Below are 21,472 nucleotides of genomic sequence, written 5' to 3' on the forward strand. Positions count from 1 at the left end.
TACATGTCAACAGCCCACTGTTGGAAAAGGCGCCCCCCGAACAAGACGATGTTAAAAAGCTTCCTCCTGACTTGCAGCTTGAAACAGTAGTACTCCCTTGCACTAACAAATTTTCTGGATTGTGTTGCATTGACCTCATTGTCACCAAAATCGTCATCTGGGTTATCCTCATTGTCATCTACAAGATTGAGAACATCAATATCAATATGGTGGGTGGACTTGTAATGATCGACAACATTCATAATGATCGACAACATAATATTTGAAGAATAAGCAATGATGATTAATACCCGAAGGTAAATCAGTGCCATGGGCTTCATGCGGTGTAAAATTCCCATCTTGTTCTCTTTCCCTAATGAAGTTCCCATCTGATAGATATGACAGATGTAGATGAAAACACAAGTTTTGACCAAGCCCCTGAAAAATAGAAAGTATATAAATTAATAGTTCACATCATACCTGTATATAATTCAGGGGCTTGGTTTCCTTGTGGTGCAGGATTATCGGCTTCATGCGCTGCAAAATCACCATCTTCTTCTCTTTCTCTAATCAAGTCTTCAACTGATACATAAAAGCTCTCATCATCATTCACAAATAGCTTGTATATAAAATAACAGTGAACATCATACCTATGTGTAAATCAGAGGCTTGGTTTCCTTGCAGTGCAGACATATGTACTGAATTTTGGGTCATGTCATCTGGGGCCCAAATATATGGCATGCAACGATTCCAGCCAGTCTCTCCACGTGGGAAGAATAGTGGATATGACAATGGGCCGTAGCACCCATAGTATGCTCTAATATACAGGGGCCGGTTTCTTGTTTTTCCATGCACAACAACACCCCTGTCAAAGCAATTTTGTGGGTCACTCCCTTCAACGCATATGGCTGCCATTTGGGAACTCGTTGGGGGCATTGTACCTTCGTTGATCCAGCTTGATATCTGTGTTTAGCGAGATTCTATACTCATGTAGATTCGGAACAGACCCAAGGCTCTTCAAAACTTGCGCATGAGGGTTACGCTGTATTATTCTCAGAATATGCCGTATGAGGTCTATATTAAGATCTGGAGACCTATTAGCCCTGTGAACCAAGTTTTGATCTGTATCATAAATATAGAGTTGCAAATGCCGAGGGCCATTATCAGTCGACACCAGATTGTCAAGAGCGTGGTACAGCCCACCACACGCACGAAATGTATATATGCCAGTTCCTACCGCAGTGCTTACTCGGCGATCAAGGGTGACGCCTAGACTTGTGAATGAGAAGTGCGAGTTGAAATACCATATATGTTCTCTGAAATACTTAGCGTCCTCATCATCTTGACTTGTAAACAACCGTTTCAACTCTTCTGGAACATCTGGAGTAAACAAATCGACTTTTCCTTTTCTGCAACAAAATGCTGGCCCCTCGAATGGAAACCGCAACGCCCCACAGTGGCGACAGTCCGCAACATTTCTTAGGACATGGTGCTTTGTAGGTAGGTTTCGGTATATGAAGTCATCAGTATTTGCTACGGGCACTGCTCGTGTAGCATGGTGTCCAATTTGGTACGATTCAAAAGCAACATCTAGCACAGGACAACACATGTATTATCAGTAAATACTACTAATATGTGCATTTTAGATTTCTAAATTAGAAAATAGCAATGCACATACCCTGATCCATAAAAATTCTAGCTTCTTCATCAGGCTCATGGTATGCAGCTTCTCCATTATGCAATGGCTCCAAGCAGTCTAGTAGGGAATATATTGGTCATACAGAAATGATTCTAAATTATGTACGATGACCTTTATGTGTGTATGATAGTATATACAAAATACCTTGTAAATTGTTTTGTTCAACAACAGGCTCAAAAATTCCATATGGATCATCTTTCTGGTCATTGCCCACTATGAAAAATCATAAGATCAGTTGAGCATGAGCATGCTGGATCGTCAAAATCCCATATCAGATTATTAGTGTTTTGAGTACCTAGTGGAGCCGGTTGCGCAGGCCCGCTCGTATCATATTCTGGCGTATTTTCAAGTTGGTTGGATCCCCTAAAAGGGTGTATACCTGAAGAAACAATCGAAAATCAGGGATTTATTATCAAATATACATTGTCGGCACCCCAACAACATAACTATACTGACGAACTAACCAGCATGCTCAGTTGTGCAATCTGGATCACGTATTATGCTCAGTTGTGGTACCTCAACTCCTGAAATTTGGGTGGGAGGTCCTGCATGTACAATTAATTTTCGTACAGAAGATGATTACAATCAGAATGGTGGCTGGACCGGAAGGCAAAGCCAGTTAAATATACCTCGGGCAATATCTCTGAGGGGGCTTTGCATTTTCTGTACTCGAGTCACAACAATAGCTCGTTTTGAGCTTCCAGCTATTAGTTGCCTCTGATACGCATCATTCTTGTGCAACCAATTGGATTCATCCTCGCATGTTAAATAATTTTCCTTGTCGTGAGGGATTTGTTCATGAGATGAACTTAGTATATTTGACAAGCCTGCCACAAAATTTCAGCAGCACATGAGTACCCATTTTTTTGGCATATTAGATGAGGTAAGAATATGCAATCAATATTTTATGGTACACCCCAACCTGTCAACTTTTGTAGTTGGGTGACACCGGATTGTCCTGTAGGTGGTGTGTGTGACACAGTGTTATCATCGTTGAGGCCAGTAGTAATCTTTCTCTTTTCACGGGATAGGCGTTGTCATTTTAATATCTCATCCATGTTTTGTGCATACCGCTCCCTGTCCCTTTGCCTCCTCAACTCCTTAGGGTCTGCATATATGTGTAATAAAGTTAATTAGTATGAACACATAGGGCTGTATATAATTTGTTGATCACCATTACCTCCGTACATGGGCACCGGTGTTTGTGTTTCATTTTCTTGCTCATTGACATCGGCAACCACAACGGTCATTTCTATATCACTGTAGTCTTGATGTTGTCTCTTGAAGACACCATCCATGCTCTGTGAATACTGTTCCCCAACCAGTTGGCTCTGCATTTCGTTAGGATCCACATCTATGACATATTGTTGTTAGTTTGGTCCATGCATGTCATCAGTCTTGTGAACAATACACAAGAATGCTGTATAAGGGCAATTTTACCTCGGGACATGGCCAGGGGTGTATGAGGTACATTTTGATCGACATTAAGCAATGTAGTTGAAGCCTGTTTCTTCTCACGGGCCTCACGTCGTCTTTTAAGGATATCATCTTTATTGCGTGCATAATACTCTCTGTTCCTCTGCCTCTTCAATTCTTTGGGGTCTGCATAAGTACATACCGTAAGTTAGGATATAAGCACCAACAAATACAGTATCACAATTTAGGAAAAGGCTGACGACAATTACCCAATAATCGGTTGTTACTTAGATCCTGAAATGGGGTGCGCGCTCCCGCACTTTTGGGAGATGACATACCCTTGGCCTTCATGTGAATATTCATGTCATTAAAAATTGGGAAGTTGATAATGTGCTCCATCAGAGCTGTATTTACATTATTAATAGGAAGTTGTAATGACAGGTCCCCTTGCAGGACCAGACTCTGTGGTTGGCCCTGATGTTGACGTCCACGCAGCCAGAAGGCAGAAGATGATATTGGCTCTGCTGTTGAGCCGCAAACATAGAATGTTGCTTTGACATGTACATAATTTGTGATTTATTGGTGGGGAAATGAACTTCTATTATTTATCCCGACGTATCTGCTTGGGACAATGAAGTTATATTCTTTATCCTCACGTAACTTTAGATGTTATCTAAAATATGAATGGCAATTTTAGTTGACACCAGGTCTAGGAGATAGGATGCATGTATCAATTAGGTTGGAAATCACAGTAGGCAAAAGACTAACCATTAGCTACAGATGTAAAACAAACGGCTTGTAGTATTGTGATGTGCACATGTTTATATTTTAGAACTATATTCTGAAAATTATAATTCCGAGTAATGCTGCAACAGGTCAAAGGAAGAAGTTGAGACTAAAGTAGAGGGAAGAATTACAGCTGCGTGTATCTGGCTGGCTGCTGGGATGGGCAGGGCGGGCTCCTAGCAGTGGGGATCTCGCGTAGGGATGCCACGCTGCGAGGGCAGGGTCCTGGGCGTTCCGTGGTCTGGAGCCCTGGACTCCCTGCCCTGGCGACCTCGCGGAAGGATGCAACACTGCTCGCGGACGGACTCCACGTTGCTCGGCAACAATGGCGATGGTGCGACGTTACAGTGCAGTGCCGCGAGGTCGGCGTGCAGGCAGGATGCGGCGGTGGTGGCCAGAGTGGAGGTTAAGGGCGATGGGAGCCAAATTAATTTAGTTTCCTTATTTTCCCAGGAGAACGGCGTGATTGTAGGGGATGGACGCGGGGCTGGTGGAGGTGGAGCACGGTCAGTCAAGGGTATTTGCTAAGTCCACACCGTAGAGGCAGTAGATCAATGATGGCTGTTAGAGATGTGCGGGTATAATTGTGTGGTGCTGATTGTTCCGTGTGTTTTGTGGGACAAATTGTTGGGTGTACTTAACGAAGTTCTTGTTTGCTTGTTTATTAGTAGTAGAGATAGAGATAGAGATTCCTGCATACGTATTCATATATCTACGAGGGGAGGAAGGGGCGGCCCCGTCGGGCTCCGGCGCCGTCCCGCCAGATCTTTGCAACCTGGACATGTAGTTCTGGAGCCGTCCAATTCGACGGCGTGCTCAACGTGTTTGAGGAAATGAAGGCCGTTGGCGTCAAGCCAAACCCCGTCGTTATTAAGTGTAGTTATTAACTCCTAATTATATGCATGTATGCAATCAAACACCGGATGAAAATTGCTTCACGATGACAAGACCTCATATACAGGCAACCAAACTAGTGGAGAATGTTGTTTTTTGTCTCGTTTTTTCTCCTTTTTTCCTCGCAGCCAGGCCCTGCAAAGAAACTAAGAAAGTAATCAGACGCATCCCTGACTTTATTTCTCATTTGCTTATAAACGATCTATCCATTATTTGAGGAATAAAAGTCTATTACTATAAAAAAAAGAAGTAATCAGACGCATCCTACCTGTCTCAAGCGGCCGACTGAAGTGGACAGAAGAAAATACGTACAAACCCATCCAATCCAAAGACTTTTAATAAAGTACGGGGCATTTGGTGTTTTTTTGATAAAAAAACGTGATTTAATCTGGTCGTTGGATGGAGAATGGACGGAGCGGAGCAGGGATGGGAGCATTGCCTACGGAGCAGGCAAACCCGTCCACGGGCAAGCAGCAGGTGACGCACACTGGACTGGGCTGGACCAGACCACCATGGAAATCTTCTCCACGACATTGGATCCCCATTCCGGCATCGTTCCATCCCCTCTCCCTCGCCGCCGCCGCCGCCGCCTTCCGGCGCGCCAACATCGCTGCCATGCTCCGCCTCCGGGGCTGCATCCTCCCCCGCCTCCTCCCACCTCCCTCCACCTCCCTCCACCGCCTCCTCTCCGCGGCCGCGCCTGCCGTTTCTCCGAGCCCTAGCTTCGCCGTGGAGGAGTACCTCGTCGCCACCTGCGGCCTCACCCCAGCGCAGGCCCGCAAGGCCTCCCCCAAGATCTCCCACCTCAAGTCCCCAGCCAACCCCGACGCCGTCCTCGCCTTCCTCGCCGGCCTCGGCCTCTCCGGCGCCGACGTCGCCACTGTCATCCGCAAGGACCCCAAGTTGCTCTGTGCGGGCGTGGAGAGAACCCTGGCCCCCAACGTCGCGGGGCTCATCAGCCTCGGCCTCTCGCGTTCTGACATCGCGCGCCTCGCATCGCTCATCGGCGTCACTTTCCGCTGCAGATCCATCATCGCCGGGCTGCACTACTGCTTGCCCCTCTTCGGGTCCTACGAGAACCTCCTTCGAGCCCTCAAGAGTGGCTCCGTTCTCTCCTCCGACCTCGAGCGGGTGGTCGAGCCCAATGTCACCTTCCTGCGGGAGTGCGGGCTAGGTGCTTGCGATATTGCCAAGCTCTACGCACATACGCCATCCCTGCTCGGCATCAGCACCCAACGCATCCGGACAGCAGTGGCGTGCGTCGAAGGTTTTGGTGTAGACCGTGAATCTCGGATGTTCAGACATGCGCTGCAAGTCGTTGCATTCCTCAGTGAGGAGAAAATCACCACCAAGGTAGAGCACTTGAAGAAAATGTTCAGGTGGTCGGATTCCGAGGTGGGCATTGCTTTTTCTTACGCTCCAACGTTGCTAATGAGGAGTAAGGAATCGCTGCAGCTCAGGTCCGAGTTCTTCATCTCCGAGGCGGGGTTTGAACCGGCATACATTGCTCATCGTCCGCCAATGCTCACGTACAGCTTGGAGGGCCGCGTCAGACCCCGGTACTACGTTGTAAAGTTTCTCAAGGAAAATGGATTGCTAAATCACGACCGGGACTGCTATAGAGCACTCACTATCAGTGAGAAATTTTTTGTGGAGAAGTTCATATGCCCTCACCTGGAAGCTGCACCACACCTTGCTGAAGACTATGCAACTGCTTGTAGAGAGGAAGTGCCCGCCAGGTTCATATTTGCATGAACCAACAATTCTGACTTCTATGTAGAATCCAGATCACTATGTAATTCTAACTTCTACATGTAGATTGCATAATCTTAATTGCTATGTAATTCTGAAGCCAATTATAATTCGGTAATTTTTTAATATGGAGTAGATTTATGTGGCTTTCTAAAATATATCTTTGATGATGCATTGTTTCTCCCTTTTACCGTTCTATCAGAGGATTACATTAGTATATTGAGCTTATACTTCATGTTCGTCATGGGAGAGTTGCTGCTTCATAAATATCCATAAATGTTTCATTATTTACCATTTTGCGAATTTCAGTTCCCATCACAGTTGTTTTGACTTTCTGGATCACTGACTGCAAAGTTGGGTGTGCGTAAACCACAAGCTGTGCCACTTCAAAGGTCAGATATGGGAGAGGCATGGCTGATTGAGAGGGGGCAGCTGGAAGAGCTGGCGATCCAACAGCCTGGAACAACAGCGCCTCAAGCTTTCACTGAAGGTATTTGTGTTTTTGTCAAGTCGTTCTTACAAAAATCAAAGAAGTTTTCGGAATATGAAGCAAGTAGTTGCGATGATTACCGAGATCTTGTTCAGTTCCTTTCAAACTATGCCCATTTTTTTTTTAGAAAAACCTTGCTATTGTACTTGCAGGTAGAGGATATTGTCTGTGCAATGGTATAGGCTTGCCTAAGGAAACTCATGTCAGGTACTCCCTCTGTAAAGAAATATAAGAGCGTTTAGATCACTACTTTAGTGATCGAAACGCTCTTATATTTGTTTACGGAGGGAGTACTTCATAATCTAGAGACCTTTAGTTTCTCCTTCTTTTTCATGTCTACCCATAAACACATGTACATTCTCACAAAAAAAAGGTGCCTGCATTTACCAAAACAAACTGTGAGCTGCATTAGCTTCAGTCTCATCACTGAATTCATTGGTGCCTCACTTCATTTCGTGAATTTTGCAGTCTGGTGAATTAGTGATTAATTCACATGGCCTGTTAGTACAGAACTAAATATCCGTAGAAAACATGTGAACTATCCGAAATAACTTACTCCAATGTTATAAATGAGGTGAACTTTGATAGCTGCAGCTGGGCAGGCAAAGAAAACGTGACTTGTCGATTTCTTTTTATTTACTCATGCACGGAATAGTTGGTATGGCCTGTCAGCTATCCTTTTGTAAAATATGCATGTTCTTTCAGGATTGCTAAACCCGTCCGCTAGCTATTGCTCAAAAATTTAGTATGCAGCAAATCTGAAATGTTGTTTAAAATTACAGGTCATTTTAAAGCAGTTAAAATGTTGCAGAATGTTTAGAGATTTTTTTATATTGATGTTTGGGTTGATACATTTTACTGAATAAACAACAAACATGACTGGTTGCTGCAAAGGTTGCACTGCCACTCCCTCCAACAAGTGCAGTAGTCTGCATTTGACAAACAATTCTAAACCTGTCACTATAAGTTTACAACTGTGGCAAACATAATAAACTCAATGAAATTCCATTCTTGTTCGTAGTAGTCTTCATATTTTCGGGAAATATCTTGGTTCCATTATTTTGGAATGAAACAACCGAAAGACAAAATCTTAGTGCATAGTAACTTCCTTGCCTTTTCTGATCTTCTTGTTTTCTAACTTTGTCTCTTTTGATTCTCTTTGTGTACATGCTGTTCAAAGTTGAAAGTTTGTGGAACGCCAAATCAAGTTGGTTTCGCATTGTATCTAATATTCTCGTGGAACTTATGCTTGGGCATTCTAACACTTGGAGTATCCAAAAAACTGTGTCTGCATTCTGTAGCACTTCATACTTCTCCTGTCAGTGATGTTGAAATAAAGCAGTTCAAGGTTGAGAGTTTTGATTTTTGGTTTGTGATTTTTTTTCGCCCGAGGCCGAGATGGCCAAATTTCGGCCATTTTAAAAAAAATTGGCTGAAATTAACCGAATTTTGGCTAAAAATTGCCAAATTTAACCAAAATCTATTTTTTCGGCCGGAAGGTACTTTCCGCCCCAGGCCGAGATGGCTGAAATTCGTCCGAAATCCGTTTTTTCGGCCGAAAATCAAAACATAGTGATGTACAAGCCTACAACCCTCTTGTTACACCAAAGCAAAATAAACCTGCAAACAACCAGGCGGATTTAATTAGTCATTAAATAAAATAACCTTACATGTCAAATGTGTATATCTTACTCTGAAAACATCTTTAAAGGTTGATTTGCCGTCATGTACAAACTGTGCACCAACATAGAAACAAAGAGCATATGTGAGATGCAACGTTTAAGTTTGAGAAGCTGAATCTGAGGCCCCCAACCATTCCACTTCTAATTCCCTGTTTCATTGAAGCCTGCCATTTCTTGCTATGCATTGTAATTATTCTCTTTTCTGCCCAGAAAGATGGTACAATTTGTATCCTGCTAATTGCTTCAGCTACAACTTGGCCTGCATCTTCATGCATCACCTGTAGCAATCCTTTGTTTTAGGCGAGATTATTTGTAAATCACTTCAGAAGAACCACATTATATTGATGACAAGCTTCGAATATGTGACTAGTAAAATGATAACTGCATGGTCTCTGGAAAAGTGCACATCTTCATTTCCTTAATGTGAAAATTATGAGGAATTATTTTCTGTTTGTTTAATTAAAAAAATTATTCAAAACAGGGTTTACTCTGATATCACCTTAGCATCTTCACTGAACCTTTTCAAAGGACTTCACCTGAATATATAAATCTGCAAACCCAGAAAAGTAACCACACATATGAGGATCAGCATAAGTTTCGAGCCAGAAGCAAATGGCCAAGTTATCTCCTACAAGGCGTCGGATGTTCAAAGCACCAATAAACAGCCTTGCACCAGGTGCACCACTGTAAAAGTTAGAAGTGAAACATGATGTTCACACTGTCGCAGATAAAGATAAGTTGCAGGGCGAAGAACGAGTAACAAACCTGGAAATAGAAGGATCATCAAACCAAGAAACCTTTTGATGCATGATGCTCTGGAAGAGCATAGCAATGCCCAAAACGTAGAATCATTTTGAAGTTGGTGTGTTGGATGCCTAGATAGCAGGACATCATAATACTGAATGATGGGAAAATAATCCATGCAAAAAGGCAGCTATAACAGCTAATAGGAGAATTGGTGCTTCTCGATTATTAAGATTAAAAAGGCGTCCAGTTTGGTGTTTTCTTAGGAGCCTCACTGCCACCAAATTCCTTGTGTGGTGGCGTTAGCTTGCCCGTGCAAATCATCAGATCCAGACAGTCCAAGTGGTTGTGTAGAGTGTTGTCTTGTATTCCTGGGATAGTCACTTATGGATTGTTCCAAGATGAACTTTTACTTCTTCCTTTAAATACAATGAATGAGTCATGAAGCGTAGTGTGTAATAAATAAATCAATGTTGTCAAATTGGTGGTGCTGATTACTTGCTTTTATTTCATCGTCCAAAGTTGGTACACTCTTCGATCAGTTCATCATATACATACTACAAGTGGTAAACAGCCTCTCTCTCTGTCTCTCTCTCAGACAGAACATTATATTGCGTGCAAGAACAGCTGATGAGTTGAGCTTTCTCCATTCATTTCAAGGGAAAAAACAGCTTATAGCAGTATTGACTTTTTTTTGGTTGAGAAAAGCAGTATTGACTTTTTATATTGCCTGCACGTTGTAGTCGTCGCTAGGTGGTCTACGGATCTGATTGTAATTTCTATTATTTCTGGTATTCGTTGTACTGCCATGTTTGAAGATGAATAAATCGTAAATTTTCTCGAAAAAAGAACAGGACCTGCACGGCTTCGTTTTTTTTAGAGTTGCCAACACTATTCATCTAGCTGGGCATTAAGCGGGATACACGAAGGGTCATGGGGTTGAATAAGCCACAGATGGCGACCCTGATCAAGTAATAAAGAGTGTTTGTCAAGATTGTGTGCATCAGTATTTGATGCTCTACCTTCGAAAAAGAAGTTACAAGAATTAAAAGAGGATCTACGCCTACAAATCTCCTTGATGACTGTCATATATGCTCCGCCTTATCCTCCGTGTATGTCATCAACTACTGTTTTACAGTCACTTGCCACCACAAAATTCTGAAGTGAAAGGTCTTCTGCAAGCGCAAGTGCTTCTCGGCAAGCTATGGCTTCAACAACTGAAGGATCAGTAACTCCTGAAATCACCAAAGCCGACGAGCCCAAGTAAAAGCCCGTACTGTCTCGACATACTGCCGCAGCTGTTGTTGTTCCTGTGTTAGAGAGTCCCGCATCTACACTGAATTTCATGTGCCCGCTCGGAGGTGTCGTCCAAGTCGAAACTGGCCGGATTGGCACCCGAACTGATGGCCTCATCATCGTCCTACGAGACAGCTCATTAATGGTATCCAACTCTGTTATGAAGTGTTTCACAAACTTGTGCGTTGCCATCGGACTTTGATAGATTTCCTCATGAATCGCCTTGCGCCGAGCTGTCCAAATTGCCCATAAGGTGACTGCCATCTCCACAAACTGTGCATGTGATAATGTTTCCCGAGCGTGAAATAACCAATGTTTGGTAGTAGGTTCACTAATATCAGCCATCACTTCCACTGTCTCCTCATCAGCCAAAGCCCAAAGACAACGTGCCATCGAACACTCCAGTAAAGAGTGCCTCCATGAATCAATGCTACCGCACAGTTGGCAATTATCAACAATACTCATATGCCTGTGCTTCCTCACATCCTCTGTCGACAAAGACTGCCTAGCGAGTCTCCACATGAACGTTTTAATTTTTGACGGGACCTTGATATTCCAGAGTGAACACCATCCCTTTTCCTCTTGTGTCGGATTTGAAACAGATGCCCGCCCTTCAAGCAAGTCCTCTCCTCTTCTCTTTGTTTCTGCTAGTAGTTTATATGCCGATTTCACTGAGAAAAGACCTTTCTTTTCATATTGCCATGCCCAAAAATCTGTCATAGGAGTGGTGCACAACGGTATGTTCTTGATTGCCTGAACATCAATTGGCAAAAAATACTGTTGTAGAAGATTGGCTCGCCATGACACAGTTGTGTTGTCGATCAGGTCGGCCACCAGAGATGGAGGATTCGGTGACAAGCATGCAATAGTTGTATTACCTGGCCCAGTAGCCCAGTGGGCTTCCCCCGGCTGTGAACGCCTCGGCCTTTTCGCCTACATCGGCCGCGCGGTGGTGAAGGTTCCCGTCCCGCAGCGATTAGTCCCACATCGCTCCTCGAGGTCACAGCGCACCCATGCAGCAGTATATAAGGAGGGCCAAGCCTTCCATTACAAAGCACGCAGCTGCGCAGCGGGCACAAAGCGAACTATTCTTTCGCCTTTTACTAAAGAATACCGTGTGCACACTGCAATTAGCAGCATACGCTAATTTTTGAAGGGGATCCTCCTTACCTGAAGGGCCCCACAATTCACTAGTAAACATTAGCTACTTAAGGGGTGTTTCGTTTTAGAGACTTTTTTATGTTGGGACTAGAAAAAGTCCCTAGCAAATCAAATAGGGATTTTTTTGGGATTTTTTCTATAGAACTCCTTAGAAGCACCTCCTTGAGCGAAAATCCATTTCTGCACCCGAGCTCACCTGCACCCGCACCGACGAAAAAATAAAACAAATCAATTCCAAATAAAAATTGTGTGGTAGACAATTTGATGCGTGAGGACCGCTCCAAATTTCAAGTCATTTGGCCATATGAGCAGCTCTCAGCAAAAAAGACAAATTGGGGTTTGTAATAATGTTTATTGTTCTGTTTTGGTCCGATTTGTCTTTTTTGCTGAGAGCTGTTCATATGTTTAAATGACTTGAAATTTGGAGCGGGCCTCACGCATCAAATTATTTACCACACAATTTTATTTGGAATTTTTTGAATTTGTTTTGAATTTTTTACGATTTTTTTTCTAACCGGGTGCAGATGAGCCTGGGCACCAAAACGCCCTACTCAAGAGAGTCTTTTTTAAAAAGTCCTAGGGACTAGAAAAAGTTTTAGGACTAGAGAATCAAACACCACCTTAGAGAATCAAACACCACCTTAGTCTGGACATTTTAGTCTTCTGAATGCCCAAAGTCATGCTGAACCCGGAAACCAAGAAAAACGTGAAAGCATTTTACTTGCACCTTCTTCCGTTTGATAGATGAACTTGCTCCAACAAGGCCCGTTGTCTGCACACAGTTTGTATGCAGCTGCTCTTCCTGTACTGCCCCTTCTTCAGGAATGAAAAGCAGATTTGGCATTTTCGTTCGAAAACCCGTGAAAGATCTCATCTTCTAGAACATCCCTCCTTCGGGTCATTACCTGGCGCTCCCATCTTTGAGAAGATCTGATCCTGATGACCCATAGGACCAAGCAAATGCATACACACAAACTGAAGGCATGGATTCTTCAAAAGCGTTGATCCCATGCTTCTTATCCGTTTTTAACTTACCCATGTAAATTGTACCTTTTACTTGCCCCTTAACTGTTGAACTTATGTACTAACCATACTAGTTTTTCTATATAAATTTCATAGTAGGATGTTTTCCTACTATTTCGGGTAAGAAACGATTTGGCATTCGATCACAAAAATTCATAGTCATCAAGTACCTTGATTTACTGTAATAAGCGTAACCCCAAAACCAAGAAGAAAACACATGAAAGATGAGCACTTTGGCTCATAAATGGAAATGGTACCATAGCAACAAAAAAAAAAAATCCAAAATGTTGTGATGGCAACAAAAATAAATCTTTTCGCTCCATTGGCAATGCGATAATGTTTGTTTTTGTGAGAAAACTTCCGATCTATTTATCTTCAATCATGACAGTACAACAAAACACAAAAAATAAAAAAAAGTACAACAAAACACAAAAAAAATTTACATTCAGGTTCCTAGACCACCTAGCGACGACTATAAGCACTGAAGCATGCAAAATTTGTTGTAGTAGACAGTCGGAGAGTCGCTGTGCTAAGGCCCCATAGGACGAGCACACTAGAACAGCAACCGCCGCCGTTGAAGAGTAGCGTAGATCGGAAAGATCCACTGAAAACGCACGAACGTAGATGAACTACGACCAGATCCGAGCAAATTCACCAAGGATATATCCGCCGGAGACACATCTCCACAGAGATTCTAGTGAAGTTTAGTCTGTTTGATGACCTAATTGACCGGTGGGTCCCACTTTTCAGGCGCTGATGTGGCCAAAAAATGCCATTTGGGCACATAAAAAACTATATAATACAGACGACCGGGTAAGATTTCGGCCGGTTGCACGCAGATGCACATGTGACTGTGGCCCCCCACGCCACCGCTTCTCTCCTTAGCCTTATCTTTTTGGGACGCAGCGCAACCACTAGTTGTCGCCCCGTATTTCTCCTCCCAATCCCCTACCTCTGAACACATTTTCCAGGCCACTAGCAACTGCCGTGCGTGGTTTGTGATGGGCGGTGCGGCGAGTAGCAGCCTGCAACAGCGTAACAACAAGCTGCTGGTGGTGATGGAGACGGTGACCCCCGGTGCTACAACCGGTTAGTTGCTGGAACAGTATGGGTGAAAAGCCGCAACCAGCAGATGCCAGTGGTGGAGGCGGCGGACTCCGATGCTGGAACAGGTGATTTTGTTTTGCTGGAACGAGCCTGCGAAAAAACTGCATCCACACTTGACGGGTGCTACAACCGTTCGAGTCGTTTTACTGGCACCGACTTTTTGTTTGCTACAACCGACAAAAAAGTTATCTCGATCTGGCGAGGTTCTTTTGAAGCGACCGTCGGCGGCGACACATTTTTTGTTGGGACTGTTTTTGTTTTGGGTTTTTATCATTTATGCCATTAGTTGTGTTCCACTACTCAGTTTTGCCATCAACTGCTAAAAAATGCCACCTGAGGCGCATGCTCAAAAGTGCCACTAGACACAGTTACTATCAGCTCAAAGCCCGTTTACCATGTCATATGACCAAAATACACATGGACCCACATGCCAACTCTCGCTCTATATCACTACGGTAAAGTGTGGGTCCTACTCGATCTCCAACATCGTTCTTATTTTTCTCTAAAATTCTTCACTTGCTTACTCCCGACAATTGGGCGCCACCCTTATCATTGCGAGATAGAGAAAGATGACATGTGGGTCTAGGGGTGTTTTGGTCATATAACATGGTCAACGGGTTTGACCTGATAGCAACAGTGTCTAGTGACATTTTTAGCAAACATCTAACAGAGCGATGGCATTTTGTAGGTTCCAATGACATTTTTGAGCAAGCATCTAACTAACGATGCCATTTTTGAGCAGTTGTAACTCCTAATGGCAACACTACTTAGTTTTGCTACCATTAGCGAACACCATTTTCGCGCTTTGTTTTTGTAGATGAACCTAGTGGTGGAGGACCACGAAGGCGTCGAGCCAGAGGCGGTGACGTCGGGAATGCTACAATCACGACGATCACGTGGTGGAACCAGCCGGTGGAGAGCTGCAAACGGCAGAAGCGGGAGCTTCACAGGCAGCCATACTGCAATTCCGACGTCCGTGGACGAGGGGCACAAGTCGGCAGTGCGGCGACGCATGCAACCGATCGAAGAGGAGGCGAGGGAGGGCGGACGTCGCGTTGGGGGTCGTCGGACGTGAGCAGGGAGAGAAATGGGAGGCCCCACGCGTTGACCTTGCGGGGGAAAGAAGACCCAATCTGGGCTGCATCCGACGGCTCATGGGAGGCTAATCCGACGGCAAGCGCGCGGCCGGCCGGCCCGCGCCTTAGGGTTGGCCTTGGGTACAATGACAGAGTCGTCGACGCCGTCGTTCAACGCAAATCTCTACTCCTATAAAAATACGAGTTGGTGATGATGGCGTGTCTGCCTTCACGTCATCTATGCCGTCCGATTGGCAATGTATGGCTGAGATTGAGACAAGCCATGGGCCACTTGCACTTTTGCAAAAACACCCTGTGCTTAGACAGAATTTTGAAGCAGGGACATCCCATACTGTCTGATGTTCTCATGTAAAAAAGCAAGCTGGAGTTCATTCTCCTTCTCTCGAAAAGGATACAGAGTCTTCTAGACCCCTCCCAAATTCCTCGCCAACGACCCCCCCTTTCTTTCGCCGCGACAACCGGAGTTGAATTGGGCGCGGATCCCTCCACACCCGAGCTCGGAGCTCCCGCAGCCATGGTCACCCGTAGACAGAGCTCGGAGCTCCCGCAGCCATGGCTGCCCGTAGACAGAGCTCCGCCACCTAGATCTCACGTCACCGCTCTCCTCCGCTGCCTCTCGGACTTCCCTCGCTCTGGATCCATCCACCAAGAGCCCAGCCTCGCCGCCAAGTCCATTGCCGCCGCCAAGTCCTATGTCACGACGGCAGGCGCTGCCGCATCGGCCCCCCTCCTTGACTGCGTCGGCTCTCCTCCAGCGCGTGACCCTGGGTCGCATGGTGCGCTACGCCAGCCTGACAGCCTGCCCCGCAGCCCCCTCGCCGACATGGGCCCGAGGCCCACGAGGTGAGGTAACCGGCCCTCCTCGCCTGGCGAGGCAGCTAGAGAAGAAGCTAGAGGACCAGAGGCTGCCGCAGGACGAGATCCTGTGCTGCTGCTGTGTCTGGTGGTTGAACAAGGGGTGTGCTGGGAAGAGGAGGCAGTGTTGAGAGTCCTCGATCTGGAACAGGACAAGCTTGGGCTGCACCGGTGTGTTTGCTGCTGCTGAATTTTTCCGGGGCATTGCAGATGCAGAGGAGTTTTTCCGGGGCGATCTGCTTGTTCCCGGCCGCGCTGGTGTCAACTACCTCGAGCCACTATGACCATCCGTTCATGATCTGGAATAGGACAAGCTTGGGCTGCACCCGTGTCTCTCCTACCAGATCAAAAAACTTATCAATTTTTGGAGTACAGCTGTGTTTCAGATCCGTTCATGATCAACGAATTGTTTGTTGATCTACAAAGGGGGATTCAATCAATTTTCAGTTGTAGAAGAAGTGAGAAGGGGGATTCAATTAATTTTCCTCCTCATGATCAAAAGAAAAAGAAACAAAATCTTTGTGGTGATGATAGACGGGGTTCACGTTAATACGCAGACTACTGGTAAGGGCATTAAAACTTATATCTGCTGTGTAATGGTTGTACATGCTTGATTAGGATATTTTCAAGTGTTGTAGGTGTAAGGCTGTGGGAAAACGTTTTCATGGTCTAATTTTCTAATTAATGTATGGTACTCCCTCCGTAAACTAATATAAGAACGTTTAGAATACTAAAGTAGTGATCTAAACGCTCTTATATTGAAACACCAAGAATAAAACTTAGTAGGGATAAACATGACTTAAAACAAACTAAAATAGAAAAAGAAATTTGTATTTATCAGGCAAGTCACACTTTGGCAATGTATAGCTTGTAAGCTATAGATTATATCCACTACAGCTTGAGTCTGAAATTGCATCGATACATGAAAATGTCATGTGTGCCAAGAAAAAGTATGTTAGCTGTACACTCAATTTTGGTGTGCATTTCTTATTTATTGATTGTTTAGTCGGACGTGTGCATTTCTAATTAGAAGTAGAAGAAGAAAGATGTGACATGGACTTCCTAAGATCACATACACATAGTTGAATAGTATACTTAGAAAAATACTAATAAAATTCAAATATCTTATTTATTTTGGCAACAAATATGCTGGAGTGTCATAGCTGTGCGTAGCATTTCGTGAAGGAATAACATAAATGGTGGTCTGGATGAACGAAAATTGACTATTTTTTAAAGCCTCTTGGAGCATTGATTTTCTTTAATCTTGTACAAAGCATCACAAATATTTTTTCTTCATGAAATTTTGCACACAACTAAAAGAAAAATGTAATTTTGTTGGAGAGCAGGATTGCACATCCGGCGGAAGACAAAAGATATCAATATGGTTAGACATGAGACCTACTCCCGCACAAGTCAATCTCAACATGCACCTTTTTTATTCCGTGCAACGCACGGGTATCTTACTAGTTTCATCTAAAAAAATCAAGAGATAACACACAAGCACAAATTAGTTGACCACGCCCCACATGCTCGCTCAAGGGCCAAGGCTAGCTCGTCCGTCGCGCACATGACGTGCGGCAATCACCGCGGCCAGTGCGCACGGCCAAAAGTCCACATCCGTACGTGTACCCGGTTGTTTCCATTTGTACTGAGTATTTTGTTAAACAATGTTTCATTATTGAATAATATAGTATATAGGATAAATCACCACAAACTCTCACTCAAGGCTCCAAATGCATCAACTCAATCGCGCATGCAGCAATGCACCAGCACACCCTGCAATCGAAGCTTCATGCGTCGCGACGTCCGGCGCAACCGAGCTACATATCGCCTCCGCCGTTCGGCACACCCTGGCGACGCCGCCGCCGTCGTTCTCGTCCACCCACGCCCACAGCACGCGCCGCTTGTTGCGGGCGTCGTAGAAGGACTTGGACGCGTACAGGTGGCCGTGGTCGAGCCGGCGCCAGTTGCCGGGATCGTCGCCGCGCTCGGGCTCCGCCGGCACGAAGGTGTCCGCCTCGTCGTCGTACCGGCCGACCATGTAGTGGTCCTCCTTGGCGAAGTCCGTGAGCTTCAGCACGTGCAACACCCCGGCGCCGCTCGCCGACACCTCGAGCCCCTCCGCCGCGCCGGGCGGCGCCATGGGGAACAGGTCCGGGCACTCCAGCACGGGCACGTCCCGCGAGCTGGCGTGCAGAGGCGCGGCGTTGCGCTCCCAGCGGAGGAAGTCCGCGCTCCGGTACACGAGCAGGGACCCCACGCCGCCGACCTCCGCGACGACGCCGACCCTCCACAGGCCGTCGCGGCCGCGCCACGCCTCAGTGGGGTCGCGGAAGTTGTTGCCGGTGACGTCCGCCGGCATGGGCATGACCGGGTTGCAGTCGGGCTTCTCCCACTCGCGGAGGAGCGGGTCGGCGGGGTTCTTGGCGAAGGCCACGTTCTGTACCTGCACCCGGTTGGCGTCGATGCCGGTGTAGAGGATGGCCGGGCGGCCGCCTGGGAGCACGGTGGCGGAGCCCGACCAGCAGCCGTTGGCGTCGAACGGGGAGGTGGGGTCGAGCGCATTGCCGACGTCGGCCCAGTTCACGAGGTCGCCGGAGACGGAGTGGCCCCATGAGAGCGTGCCGTCGCCCCAGGTGGCGCCCTTGGGGTTGTACTGGTAGAAGAAGTGGTACATGCCGTTGTGGTACAGTGGCCCTGCGCGTACGACGGAAGATTACTGTCAGTCCGTCACTCCGCCATTAATCTTGCAGCAAACCAAGATCCATCATTCGCTAACTAACTAACAGCACTTGCGCGTAGCAACAATTTCGTCTGAGAAAAGGGGATTCGCTTGGGGATCTAAATGCAAGATTCAAATTCATCCCAATGATACAGGATACATGTATGAATGACTCAGCACAACCAAATTGATTCGACAATATCTAAGAAGCGGAACATAAAATGCGGGAGAAACCACACATACCGTTGGGATCTGTTTCGTTTCCGTCGATCCATGGCGTGTTCGTCCAAATCCAGGGACGCAAACGAGGATCGCAAAATGGTTAGAATGACTCCCACAAAATCAAAGTGGATGAAGAGAATGATAACACGATCCACATACCATTCTGCCAGAACTTGGCCGGCTGGAAGTGGTAGGCGGTCCGGCCATTGCGCGGGTGCTCGAGTCCATTCATGGTGCGGACCGGAGAAGAAGACAGAGAGAAGACAAAGCTATTGCCGATTGGTTCGCTTGCCAATCGGTGGTGAAGATAGAGAGGAGACAGAGCTTACTGTTGGTTTGCAGGATCGCAGATGCGAACTTTATAGCCGTTGGGATCTCCCTCAAAGTTTAGTGCAAGTCAATAAGACCTGGCCCAGTGGACAGCGACGTCTAATTTTAAAATTTGGTTTGCTAAAGATATCAAGCAAAGCGTTCTACTAATTGCCACCCCCAAGTCCTCAAGTTTAGCCCAAGTCAATAGGATTACCGCCCAATGGACAATGTTTAAGTGTATTATATTCCAGCCTGACGCGCTTACCACTAGCTGGTGCCACAAATATAATGGTTGCTGATCGGATGAGATGCTTGGTTCAGAAGTTGCTTCTTGCTTGACACAGGAGAGAACAACCCCACCATCCGGCGAAACTTCGCAATCACAAAGACTTCTGCCCTGCAATTTGTATATAAATCTCTTACACGTCTTTCAGAATTCATTATTCCGTCGAAACAACATACTATTACATCATTGGAATACGAAAGCATCCCACGTCGTCAAGACGACGCGGTTTCAGGCGTTTCCGGGAGCACCATTTTACTAAGGAAACTCTCTAGTGACATCTTGTCCTTACATCTCTCTAAACCCAGAGTGCTCTACTACTTCCACTGTAAAAAAATATAAGAGCGTTTAGATCACTAACGCTCTTATATTTCTGCACAGAGGGAGTACTTTCTAACTTCAACCGCTTAAATTAACATCAGGGAATCAAATAACTCATGGTTTCACTAGCGTTGGCACTCTTCAGATAACCGCACGGCGGTCCTCGGATTGCTTACCCGAACAAGGTGTTTGCTCTGGTTCAAGTTCAACACTAACTTAACCGTGCCCCTTATATTTGAAGAGCCTCTGTTGTCTCTTTCATACCAACAGACATGTCTCTGTCACTTTGTCCAAAGCACAAAGCAAAGAACAACGAGAAAGATCACGACGAGCTTTTTGTTCATTTTTTTCTTCTAACAAATGAATTATTTTAAGCTTGCCATTTTCACCAGCCTTTTTGATAAAGAGAATATATATCTATCGCGAAGATACCAATTACACCCGGCCTCTGCAACAACGCAATACCCTAATGGCATTATGGATGCACACAACCAAAAAAAGAAGCTAAAAAAGAAAAGCCCCGCTACAGAATTGCAGTCCATGCAGCAACAGTATAATCACCACCAAAACAACTCCTGAAGTCCAAGTTCTTCAAAAGTGACGCCTCAAAGAAGGAAACAGTGCACAAACGCCGTCGTCGCCCGATCATAGATCTTGGGTTTTCACCCCGAAGATAGTCCTCGCTCTCAAAACAATGCCTTCAACAAGACCATTGCCAGGCACAACCAATTAACGTCAGACCTTGGATTTTCACCTTGAGAGGTAAGACTTTGAACCGCGCCTGTGCTGCCGCCCCCACTTACATACCGCTGCTACAAAATCCGAAACTCCAAGCAAGTTCCTCATCGCCAGAAAGGCTCCAATCACCATTACTAGTCCTCCGATCTTGGCTTCCATGACATTCTCCACCTCTGACTTCACCATGGAACTAAACATATCCCATGATGGCAACAGATATCAGAGCTTCGCACCGCTCCCTCCTTAACGGAGAACCAGTGGGCACGACCGAATCCCACCCGATCCAGCAATCTCCAGGCATAACACGCCCATGGGAGTTCGCCGGCGGAGCCTTCCGGAACCTGACACTCCGACCAGATCCTTCGTCTTGTCACTTGAGGAACCCTAGGATCGCCCCCCTTAAATCAGGCCGAGCCTGCAGCCTCCACGCCGCCGCGGCACCCCGGATCAGATCGGGGCGGTGCGCGGATCTGGCGCCGCATCGGGAGCAGCAAGGGCGCCGGGAAAGGGCGCCTCGCTGGTAGCCGACGACGCGTTGCCGCACATGGAGGAGCAGGCTGCGCAAACTCCATGGCCGGCCGCCGCCTCGGCCTTGAATCTGAGGGGAAAACGCCTCGCTGCGAGAGAGAGCTCGCCCCACCACCGCCATCCGCGGCACGGGCTTAGCCCGGTCGCCTCCTCCAGCGACGGCGAGGGGGGATGGTGGGGAGGGGCTTGAGGTGGGCGGCGGCTGGGTCTCCCCTCGTGTCGCCCGTGAGAGCGATGCGGGGGTAGGGCTGGGAAGGTAACGTGACATCTAATGCTATTTAGGCCAACCCTAGCCGATTCAATAAAAAATAGAAGAGGATCCGGCCGAGTAAAACTAGGGGAGTAAACTTCTACTCCACTTTCTT

At 46.2% G+C, this 21,472-nt stretch overlaps 2 protein-coding genes and 1 non-coding gene across 3 annotated transcripts; 2 read left to right on the top strand and 1 right to left on the bottom strand.

The window, feature by feature from the left end:
• The first annotated feature begins 5,185 nt into the window (after positions 1 to 5,185).
• Positions 5,186 to 6,696, top strand: LOC123054766 (uncharacterized). The gene has a single exon (XM_044478612.1). It carries the CDS (start codon positions 5,201 to 5,203, stop codon positions 6,527 to 6,529), a length of 1,329 nt encoding a protein of 442 aa, XP_044334547.1. The 5' UTR covers positions 5,186 to 5,200; the 3' UTR covers positions 6,530 to 6,696.
• A 5,102-nt stretch (positions 6,697 to 11,798) lies between these two features.
• LOC123056248 (U5 spliceosomal RNA) lies at positions 11,799 to 11,917 on the top strand. Its single transcript, XR_006426681.1, has one exon. It is a non-coding gene; the product is annotated as a U5 spliceosomal RNA (small nuclear RNA).
• A 5,684-nt stretch (positions 11,918 to 17,601) lies between these two features.
• On the bottom strand, positions 17,602 to 19,324 carry LOC123050216 (beta-fructofuranosidase, insoluble isoenzyme 7). Its single transcript, XM_044473041.1, has 3 exons — positions 19,085 to 19,324; positions 18,947 to 18,955; positions 17,602 to 18,678 (listed from the first exon to the last, which is right to left on the bottom strand). The coding sequence occupies exons 1-3, from the start codon at positions 19,155 to 19,157 to the stop codon at positions 17,720 to 17,722; spliced, it is 1,041 nt and encodes a 346-aa protein (XP_044328976.1). The 5' UTR covers positions 19,158 to 19,324; the 3' UTR covers positions 17,602 to 17,719.
• Between the last annotated feature and the right edge of the window lie 2,148 nt (positions 19,325 to 21,472).

Source organism: Triticum aestivum, chromosome 2D (assembly GCF_018294505.1).
Source record: "Triticum aestivum cultivar Chinese Spring chromosome 2D, IWGSC CS RefSeq v2.1, whole genome shotgun sequence".
Taxonomy (NCBI): domain Eukaryota; kingdom Viridiplantae; phylum Streptophyta; class Magnoliopsida; order Poales; family Poaceae; genus Triticum; species Triticum aestivum.